The 11432-nt window shown below is 39.0% G+C and overlaps 1 protein-coding gene across 1 annotated transcript; it reads right to left on the bottom strand.

Moving 5' to 3' along the window:
- Nucleotides 1-1405: 1405 nt before the first annotated feature.
- Nucleotides 1406-10138, bottom strand: LOC139780708 (uncharacterized). Its single transcript, XM_071719440.1, has 4 exons — nt 9931-10138; nt 9370-9834; nt 1457-1563; nt 1406-1411 (listed from the first exon to the last, which is right to left on the bottom strand). Exons 1-4 carry the CDS (start codon nt 10136-10138, stop codon nt 1406-1408), a joined length of 786 nt encoding a protein of 261 aa, XP_071575541.1.
- Nucleotides 10139-11432: the final 1294 nt, after the last annotated feature.

The following is an 11432-nucleotide window of genomic DNA, read 5'->3' as shown; positions in this document are numbered from 1 at the left end:
AAGGGGCGACCGAAACAGATAGGGGCGTTTGCGCAAAAGGTGAACCGCGACAATCTCCAGGAATAAAGGTTCGGAGGAGCATCAGCCGGATCTGGTACACGCGCCTACAAGGTCGGCGTCGTCGGCGGAACACCAGTTCCAAAAGGGGACCGCTTCCCCAGGGACAGAGGTCCAAATTGCAATCGATGGGACCTGGTAAACACGCCCATAAGGTCGGCGTCGTCGGCAGGTCACTGGTTCGTGTACGGAACATCCGCCACAGGAACAGAGGTTTAGGACCACATTCGGAGAACCTGGTAGACACGCTTATAAGGTCGGCGTCGTCGGCAGTCCACGGGTTAATATGTGGAACATATTACATCGGCCACAGGAACGAAGACCCAAAACCATTTCCAAAGGACCTGGTACTAGCGTCCATGGGGTCGGCGCCAACGGCCGACAGTGAGTGATGCACCCGGACATCTTCCACAGGGAATGGGCCCGGATTCGTCACCAGGGGCACCTTCTGAGAGGTGCGCACAGGTCGGCGTCAACGGCAGGCGATGACAAGTGCACCCGGACATCTTCCACAGGGAATGGGCCCGGAATCGTCATCAGGGGCATCTCCAACGAGGTGCGCACGGGTCGGCGTCAACGGCCGACAACGACGAGTGCATCCGGACATCTTCCACGGGGAATTGACCCGGAATCGTCATCAGGGGCATCTCCAACAAGGTGCGCACGGGTCGGCGTCAACGGCACACGAAGTCGGCCGACCGACGATACCTGGTGCAGCGGTGCCAGCGTAGGAAGGTTCCTACGTCGCAATAAGTGTGGAAATTTCCATCGGAAGATTCTAGAACATCCCCACGCGAGGACCGCGTGATCAAGTGCGCAGTTGGGAACATTCGGGGATGAAAATCGCGTAGTGGGGGAACGTGCGCCATGGTGGGGTGCCAAAGTGAAAGCGGCCGCTCGAGGCAGTCTCTCGAGTATCGACATAGCGAACGGACGTGTCTTGAGATAGTAGCGTATAGTGCGAACATAGATTACGACGATAGTTATCGGAGATACTTAACAATCGGGAACTCCCGCGTAATTGCGCGTTAAATACTCGCTCGACAATAGCGAGAGGTACTTAGCTACCAAAGGAACATTCAGTGATAGTCGAATATAGCGGTGACGAATAAGTGCGTATCGAGTATACTACCATCGTGGACATCGAGTCTCGCGACTACAAGATGTTGTACGAACAGCGTTGCTTGTTGTATTTAATCGGCTGAAATCAATAAAATGATTAATTGCGAGGATTTTGTATCATAAAGCGCGATACACACCGAAGTGCGGTGACTCCATTGTGAAGCACCTTTATGAAGTTGTGAAAAGACCTGTAGAGCTGAAATAACGATCTGAAATTAAAGAATTGTTAATTCTAAAACAAAGTCTCAAGATTAATTATACGATTATTCGTACTTACCTTGTCCATCGGCGATGATCCATCGTTGTCCAGCGGCGATCCGGTATGCGATAAAGCGAGGATCCGGGGAAGTCCAGCAGCGGCGATGATCCATCCGGGGCAGGAACCTGAAACAAAAGAATTAATATTAATATTAATATTAATAATGTTAATATTAAAACAAAATAATATTAGCATCCGGTTAATAATCGGGGCGATAAGCGAACTTACCTTCTCGGTAGTCAGAGGTCAAACCGAGTGGCGACCGTTCGATGGGAAGATAACCGCGCGGATCGGGCTCAACTTGTACCGTCCGGTCGCAACCTCAATAATATGGCCGCAAATAAATAAACTCTGATGTTTACACGGAGAGAAAAATCAAGTTATTTTTACGTGATAATTTTTTCACCTTAAATTTCTATCTATTTCTCATGTTATTATCCTGTGAATTGAAGTATTTTTAACGTGTTTGACAGCTATCTTATACTAAGTACGCTTGTCCTAGGATTATTACTCGAAATAAATCTTTATTTAATAACAACGCTACTATAAAACCGGCAGACGCTCTGCCTCTTTAAATTTACATGCGACCCACCGGATTTTACCGTGTCGCTCATGTAAAGTCTCAGCCGCCTAGCACCATGGATCCCTAACGGCGAGCAGTAGCGTATATGTATATATATATGTATACTTGTGTGCCCGCGGCTTTATATATATATATATATATATATATATATATGTATATATACGATATATGTATATATACGATATATATATATATATATATATATATATATATATATATATATTGTTACGTACGGAAATTTTCTATTAAAATTTCGACGACGCGCATTGGAATTTTCGAACGTTTTAGACGACGCACGCTAGCTCGGAATCCCGAGCGAACGTTCAGGTCAACGCGAATGTTTGTTTTATCCTTCGGTTATCGGACGGCCGTTGGAAGGCTGGGGGGCCAGATGGGGCCCAAAACTATGCTTCTAGAAACTTCTAGAAAACCTCCCCCCTTAAGACGCGTAGGAAATGGCGGGAATCTCGCGCGGGAGGTTCTGGCTATTTTCAGGTATAAATAGAGCGGAAAACGCCGCGGAGCGACACACAGTTTTTCGGCTTCGGGCCTAGACTTCGGGCCTACACTTCAATCTAGACTTAGACTCTCGACTTCAATCATTTTCATTTCCAGACAGTCACTTTCCTACATTCGACTATACGTCTAAGTCCGAGCATTCGCGCTCGATCTTGGGACTTAATCCTTGTACTCTTATATTTTAAGACCGCGCCTCACGCATAACTCAGTTTGTACTAAGATCTAAGAATAAAGGTAAGATAAGTTTGAAAAAGGAATAAGCTCGAAATCTGGAATCTCATCTCGTGTTAAATTCTTAATCGATCACTTCTAGGATTCGACTCGCAGTTGTCGCTGACAAAGTGCGTGGCGATCGGTCCTGAGCGCTGACGAAGAGTGTGGCGAGCAGGTACCTTTGCTGCCAAAAGCGTGGCGATTACGGGGTTGATTCTTAGAAATCGTAATAATCACTATTAATTCCCGAAAGTGAATTTGACCTTTACGCTGACAATCTGAGCGCTGACGAAGAGTGTGGCGAGCAGAGTGTGGCGGATTGGCTTTTGAGCGCTGATGAAGAGTGTGGCGAGCTATAAAATTCATTTTCGAGGATCCGGGTTAGATGACGAAAAAGGGAGGTAGGCGAACTCAAATTAAAAGGATTAGGTTCCAGATTAAACAAGCAGTCATTTCTAATCAAGATCCTCTACCCCTCGTCCAGCAATTGCAACAACTAGAAAACGCACCTCCATTTAAACCTATTCCTGTCGACTTCGACATCGATTATCCCCATTATAATTAGATAAATAAAAGTGATCTTCGGTACGAAATTTATAAACTCACAAGGGAACGGTCGGGGGTGTCCGAGACCGATTTGGATGCGCTTTGGATATGTTGTTGAGCATCAAAAAATATTAGACTCGTATTTTTTTTGCGGCTTATCTCGACGTTTAGGGGTTGAAACAACCCCTCGAAAATAACGGATTTTATAGTTTTTAGCGAATATCTTCGAAAATATAAGGCGTATGAAAAAAAGTTTGGTACAAAAGGTTTATGGCTTTTTGTGTTCTTTACAATGGCGTAATCAGATTTTTCAAATTTGTCACATTTTTTAATTTAACCCCACCCCCACCTATTATTTTTGCCAAATATAACAATTTTTCCAACGCAAATTTAAGAGCGTCAAATGCCAAATACATCCATGTGTATTTTTATTATGATACCATTATTAGATTTTTGGCAAGACGAGATGATATGTGGTATAGGCGTCGCGCTGTAGGTAGGTGTTGCGTTATTTCTGTTCAAGTTGCGCCGTACGCTTAAAAATTTCCATTTCAACTCCGGGATGACCGAAAGCGCTGATGCGAAGGCCAGCGCAAGGCTATTTCGAGAGTCCTGGACTAGCAACGGAATGTAGACTCCGATATTATAAATACCGCCGAATTGTATTCGTTGTTTCAACCCCTAAACGTCGAGATACGCCGCAAAAAAAAAACACGTGTTTAATGTTTTTTGATGCTCAACAACATATTCAAAGCGCATCCAAATCGGGTAGGTTCTAAATCGGGTTTTTTCGACCAATAAACGTCGAGATAAGCCGCAAAAAAAATACGAGTCTAATATTTTTTGATGCTCAACAACATATCCAAAGCGCATCCAAATCGGTCTCGGACACCCCCGACCGTTTCCTTGTCAGATATCTTTTCGGTCCCGAATAATAATAATAATAATAATAATAATAACCTTCACACGACTTGTCCAAATCCCTGGTAAAGTGCTTAAATGCATTGACCAAAAAACGGACGAACAACAGACAGAACGTGACAATATATTATATATATATAATACAATGTAATAAAATGTATGTAATGTAGATTAATGAAATTTATGATAATTGTAAACACACACACACACACACACACACACACACACACACACACACACACACACACATATCTAGATATATATTCGTAATTATTATAAATTTTATATGGGAAAAAATTGTCTATTCTCATCTAAAAATACTAAAAGATTGGTTGTATCTGGAGCTAGTCAGCTCCGTTTGCGCGTAACAATATTGCCCGCCGATGAAAATGCTCTTTCAGAACTTGCAGATGTTGCGGGTATGGCCAAATATTTTCTTGCAAGTTCTGCTAGCGCCGGATATTTTTTTGCTCATGTCTTCCACCATTCGAGAGGTGATTCATTCTCTATAAGCACACAATATTCCTAGAATGTTGTATTAATATTATTAAATTTAAAATAATATTATTATAATATTCCGAGAATATTATATAATATTTTCTAATATCATAGGATTATTCTGTTAATGTTATATGTCCACTTCACATAATATCCTTTAGTATATCATTTTAATATCAGTGGAATATTATAAAAAAGTTCTTAGAATATTATTCTGGTCAACAAATTAACGTTCATATAACATTCTTTGGATATTATTATAATATTAAAATATTTATACAAGATTATAAACAAAGATTTTATTTAATAAAAATAATAAAAATTAAAGTAATTTAAATCGACCGTGACTGGCAATATATAACGTCTTTCCGATATGAACATAGAAAAACTGTGAGCCAACTTGGTTTGTCGGATTCACACAACACTTTTTCGGATCAATCATCGAGACATTATTAATTTCGACCATGGGTTTTGGTCAGTTGATGTAATTTCTAAATTAAATAGTTTAAATTTTTTATTGCGAAAAAATATTACCCCAGCCAGGGTTTGAACCTGTAACCTCCCGTATACCGTGCGGGTGTCGTGCCAATTCGACCACTGGGGCTGTCCCACACAGCAAAAATAGATCTGCGTAATATCGTTACGATATCTTGCCGGGAAATCAGAATATTATTGAGATGTCTAAGATATATCTGGATATCTACAGAATATTCGAGAAATACACTAATGTCCGCTCTTACGAACACGTAGATATATCACTAGTTTATAAGTATATATTTGTAGGATATCATTTAGATATATTATAACTATATTGTTTACATACACACACAGAATATAAATTTCAATATGTTGTATGTATATTATATAGATGTAGTATGTATATTATATAGAGAATATTGTGGTAACTGATCAGGACATATTGAGGAGAATGTTTGTAATACTAATAATGATAGGTGTATTCCACACGTGGTATTACAAATTGTTTGATTAACAAACAGGACAAAAATAGTTAAAATTTCTTTATCCTAATTGATCAATTCAACGATTTGCAATATCAAGTATGGAGTACACTCAATATTAACGCGCAAGGTTATAGAGAACTTTTTAATGCAACTTTGAAATAAATCTATTTTATTACACACGCTTTCTAATGTTCCTTAATCACACAATCACATTAAGTTTTGAATATTAAATTAAAGTAAGTACTACAAAGATAATATGAACGAAATGATGCATAACGAAGTACGAAATTCGAAAGGTGATTTAAAACACAATGCCAATTTAGAGCAATGAGTATGGTTATAATTACGAAGTATATATGTTTATATACATAGTTTAGATGAAATTCATGCATAAGTTGAATGATGTTATCACTATCCACTAAGGGGTTAATATTGAGTTATTAATTATAAAGTCAGTCTGGATAATATCTATCAAGACAATACTATAAAACGCTATTTAAACACTGAACAGAACACTCAACAGATATATACTAAATATAAAATAAAAAATCTGTTAATAATAACGTATTAAGAAAGGCTAAATATCTATTTAAATATCTTTAATATTTAAAAAAATTATAAGTTGTTTAAAAATTATAGAAATTTATGTAAAACTTGAAAACAACCTGGCTTCGAAACGCGGATCTAGCTCGCGGCTGGGCTGGGTTCGAAGGAGGCGCGGAGGAACGGACGCGAGGCGAGGTTTGGCAAAATGAAGTGTATCGGCGTGGTTAACAATAACGATAGTTTATTCGAGAATTAAGGCTCGCGATATTTACAATGGATTGTGTTGCGCGGGATACAAAGATCGGTTGGTCGCGGATGGCGCGAGGTGAAGCGCGGTACGTACGGGGCGGAGCCCGTACTTTCGGCAGTCTCGCGGACCGTATCGCGTGACAATGGGAGCTTTCCAGCAAGCGACACAAGTCGACACAAGTATTGTTTTATCTTTGTTACTCATTACCAAAAAAGAAAGATAGAACGATGCTCGTGTCGACTTGTGTCGCTTGCTGGAAAGCTCCCAATATGTATCGGCGCGGGCGGGGCCGGTTTCCCGGGCGTCGCGGATCGGAGCGCGGGGAAACGGGCGCGAAGCGCGGAAGCGGCGATGAGATCGCGCGGAGCAGGATCGATCTGGCGCGAGTCCGACCACCGAGAAGCACTCGGTGGAGGCAGAGTACGGGGCACCCCCGAGGAAGGCTGCGAGCGGCTAGATCGAGGCAAAGGCGCGAGACCCACCACCGAGAAGCGCTCGGTGGAGGCTGCAAGCGTCTGGAGACGGAGCGGTATCCGGCGAGAAGCGCTCGGTGGAGGCAGAGAAGCGCTCTACCCCCGTTCGGATAGCCTTGAGTGGTAGCTGGTCGTTTATCGAGAATCGCTCGGCGAAGACAGAGTATGCCGGAGGCGCTCTACCCTCGTTCTGACTTGCTAGAGAGATGCGGGAATTCAGGATCGGTGCGGTCGGTCGGAACGTTGATCAGGAAATCGCAATTTGCGTTAAAAACGCTCCGTTTATATACCCGTCGCGGCGGCGTTACGTAGTGGCGGGGGTAGCGACGGCGATCGCGAGCGCCGGGACGGTGCGGCGGAACGGTCGGAGACTACGGCGTCCCGACGCCGCGATCGCGTTCGACGATCTTTGGTCGCGGTCGGCACCGCTCGGCGCGTCGAGGCGGTTGTCGCGGCAAGTCCGTTCGCGGACTTCTTATCGCTACAATAAACGTTTAAAATAAGGTGGGCACACCGTGCCCGTTCCTCGCCCGGCGGATGGTCGGCCGGGCGGCATCGGCAAGATGTTAGGCCGGAACGATGCATTTTAGGGGTGCATCGTTACAACTTATACAAAACTTTGGCACTAAAAAGAAATTCAACGAAATCATAAAAACCTTTTCATAAAAATCTTAAACTAAAAACTCTTTCAATCAAAAACTTAAACATTGAGATCATATATTATAAGCGCTACTAAAAATATTTAACACAAATTTCCAAAAAAAACTCTTTCTATTGCGATTTGGTATTATCATCGCTGGCGTTTTCTAACTGCTTTTTATTTTTTCTGAAAAAAAAAACAAATTATTTAATTATTATAATTTTACAGTTTTTTTCAGTAAAATAAAATATTAAATGACATTAAATAAAAGCGTATAACAAATATAATCACCTTTCCTCTCTTTGCAATCTGGTATCATCATCGCTGCTGTTTTCTACCTGTTTTTCATTTTTTCTGAAAAAACAAATTATTTAATTATTATAATTTTAGAGTTTTTTTCAGTAAAATAAAATATTAAATGACATTAAATAAAAACGTATAACAAATATAATCACCTTTCCTCTTTTTGCAATCTTTCTGGTGCATGCGCTAACCATATTTTTATATATTTCGAAATATCAGATTCAATTGCATTAGGAATATGTCGTCTGACAACATCTAATATAATACAATTATAAAAATGTTTACAATTATAATTATAAAAAATTCAGTATTTAAGCTGTGCGTGTGTTTGTGTCGGCACGCGCGCGTGCGCACACTGTAATTATTAGCATTCATTTTAATAAGACATTCTCTCTTTTTTACTCACCTAATATAATCTTCCACAAAAATAGATTAGAAAATACAAGTTTCTTTTTCCCACCAACCCAACTGTACTTCGTAGCAACAGTGTTATTTAATGTACGTGTCAAGATGTTGAGAACAATAGATTTTAAACCATGTCCTCCTACCATACTCAACATTTTTACCTGAAAAAAGAATGATGAATTAATAAAATTAGTAACATTTAAGATTGCGATTGGATACATACTTAAATTGGAAGTTATATAATGGATATTTTGACAGTTATAAACCAATGATTTATTATATGGCACACATACAAGCATACACAAATTTTCTGTACCTAGCGACAGACATCAGTATATTAAACCTTGAACCTCGAATCTTGAACATGTCGCTATAGGTACAACAACCACCGTATACTTGTACATACATTAGGCCATTGAACAAAAAAGTCCTTTACCAGGTTGCAAATAACTACGCAAATTTTAGAGTTATTAATTACAGAAGCCTCTATATATGACCATTTTCAATAATTAATAACTCAATTTTGCGAGGTTGTTTGCAAAGTGGTAGATAACTTTTTTTGTTCAGGACCTAATTTATATGTAGAGTGCAGAAGGCATAAACATATAGTCATGTAAAATATGCGATTTTTCTTACCACTGCATTTTTGTATGATTCATTTTTTTGTAATTGATGTTCGACTTTTTCCACAGTTTCCAAATCTGCTATGGGAAATTCATCTAATATATTATTTGTAAATGTAGAATTTTCTTCTTTTTTTGATACATCAGAAGTGTTGACTGTAGTCAATATATTCGCCAAAATATTTTCGCAACGTTTTAATGAATATTTAGTATCGATCATATTTTTTATTATAAATTGTTGAAACTCTTTTTCTCCTATATGTTAAAATTATTAAATGTTCATTAGTTCATTATATTTCTGTGCTAATAACTTTGTAATATAGAAACCTTATATTATAACTGCACACACGCGCGCTCACGTACACGCATGCATACGCATTCACGATATATAAAATAATAAAATAAAAATATTTAATTATGGATTGTAATAATCATATAAACGCACGTACCACGGGGCTGCATATTTTCCTTGGAAATTTCCTGCATATGTCGTTCAGTATCATCTTTCTTTGTTTTTTTATTTTTTAAAGTCACCTCTTGTATCTCATCATTCTTTCTAGTCTTTATAAGATTTGAAGATTTTGAAGCGGGTTTAATATGATTTTCTAATTGAGCTGCTTTAGAACAAGTAGGCTGCTGTGTAGCGTTTTCACATAAGACGTTTTCGCAGTCATTATTTGATATAGTTTTCTTAGTGTTTATAGCTTTGGACGGATGCAATTTAGGAAATGGCGCAAGTACAGATTCATGAGTTTCTGAATCTGAATCAGTTTCACTATCATATTTTTTTGCAGCTCTTATTTTCCTGTCCTTTTTTAATTTTTTATCATCACTGACATCAGTATTTAAATCTGAATACATCTCAGCTAATTTTAATTTTCTTTTCCCAGACTCAAAAGATTCTGAAATGATAAAATAGTGTTTTTATAAACTTACTAGAAATATTTGTTAAAATAATATAAAATGCCTAAGTGTTTGTCACAAAATGTATATTGCATATTTTTATTTACCAGCACTACCTAATATCCTTAATACGTCACATAAAGTCCAATTTTTTCCAACAGGCTCCATATTTTGTACACTTTTATCATATTTTTTCAAATTTGTAAAGTTAGGCCAGTATGCCTTAGTTTTAGAAGCATTAAACCAATTAGACGGTATGAGTTGCATACCATCAGAAAATTCTACTATGCAGTATAAACTTTCCTGATGATACATGTTTGTATCTGTATTATAAAACAGTTATCTTTCTTTTATCTAAAATAATTAGAAACACATACATTTACATATAAATGTTATATAATAAAAATACATATATTAAAACATATTACATATAATAAAAAATAATGTAGAACACATACACAAAATATTTACAATAATAATTGTATCCTGCTAAGCAAAAGATATATCTTTAAGAATCAAAATTCTGCTTCTTCCATTATTTCGCTATGTAAATAGGAACAACAATGAATTCATCATTGCCACATGGATACTTAGCGTATCAAGAGACACGGTAGTGTCTCGCGCCAAGTACACGCGGAGCGAGACCGACCGTGACTCTTTTACGCGACGCGACGAGTTGCGAGTACTCGAGATGTTGAGATCTCGATAACGAGTGAACGGATCAAGTTCTAAGTAGGCTTAATCGATAGCTTGGGGTCGAATTAGGGGCGGGGGGTTTCTCTTATAATATTTCCGCTACGTGCCCTACGAGCGGAGATATTGCGACGCAAAGTCCAAATGTGAAAATTTATTTTTAAGATACTTCTTCTACGTCGACCGTCTCTCATGCCATGGCATCATTTCATTGGCTGGAATCGCGTCCTTTTCACTTTTTCGACACTGGCGGTGCCACTAGTATCGCCAGTTTCTCGATGTATACGTGTGTGTAAACTGCGCGCAGTGCAGACCAGTGCAGACAGTGCGTTTAGCGCGCTGTCACCTGTCACAGTCAGTTATAACCTATAACACGGTATAGTGTCCCACGTCAAGTACGCGCGGAGCGAAACCGACCGTGACTCTTTACGCGACGCGACGATTAATATTTTTTCTGATTCAAGGTAATTGTTTTATTTACATGTAATTATCCTATTATTATACGACGCGAAGCGAAACCGCACCGTGACTCTTTTACGCGACTAAGTGCATGTGACAGGAATTATAATAGTTTACAACTCTTGATAAGTCAAAGAATAATAGTTTACGTTTATGTGAGTATTACTACTGTAGTAACTTATACGAACGATATCATCGTAGTTACTATAAAATCTCCCGTTTATGCGGAGGAATTATCGTATCGTTCGTAAGTTACTACAGAATTAAGTAACGTTCGCGTAAACGTAATATAGGTTAGATTACCGATTTCTTACAAAATTTTACATAAAACACGAGATTCACTTATGGGAGCTTTCCAGCAAGCGACACAAGTCGACACAGGTATCGTTTTGTCTTTGTTACTCATTGCCAAAAAAGAAAGATAGAACGATGTTTGTGTCGGCTTGTGTCACTTGCT

Source organism: Temnothorax nylanderi, unplaced genomic scaffold (genome assembly GCF_030848795.1).
Source record: "Temnothorax nylanderi isolate EJ_2023f unplaced genomic scaffold, tnyl_v1.0 TNYL_tig0293_pilon, whole genome shotgun sequence".
In the NCBI taxonomy this organism is placed as follows: domain Eukaryota; kingdom Metazoa; phylum Arthropoda; class Insecta; order Hymenoptera; family Formicidae; genus Temnothorax; species Temnothorax nylanderi.
This window is presented reverse-complemented; position numbering and strand designations above follow the sequence as displayed.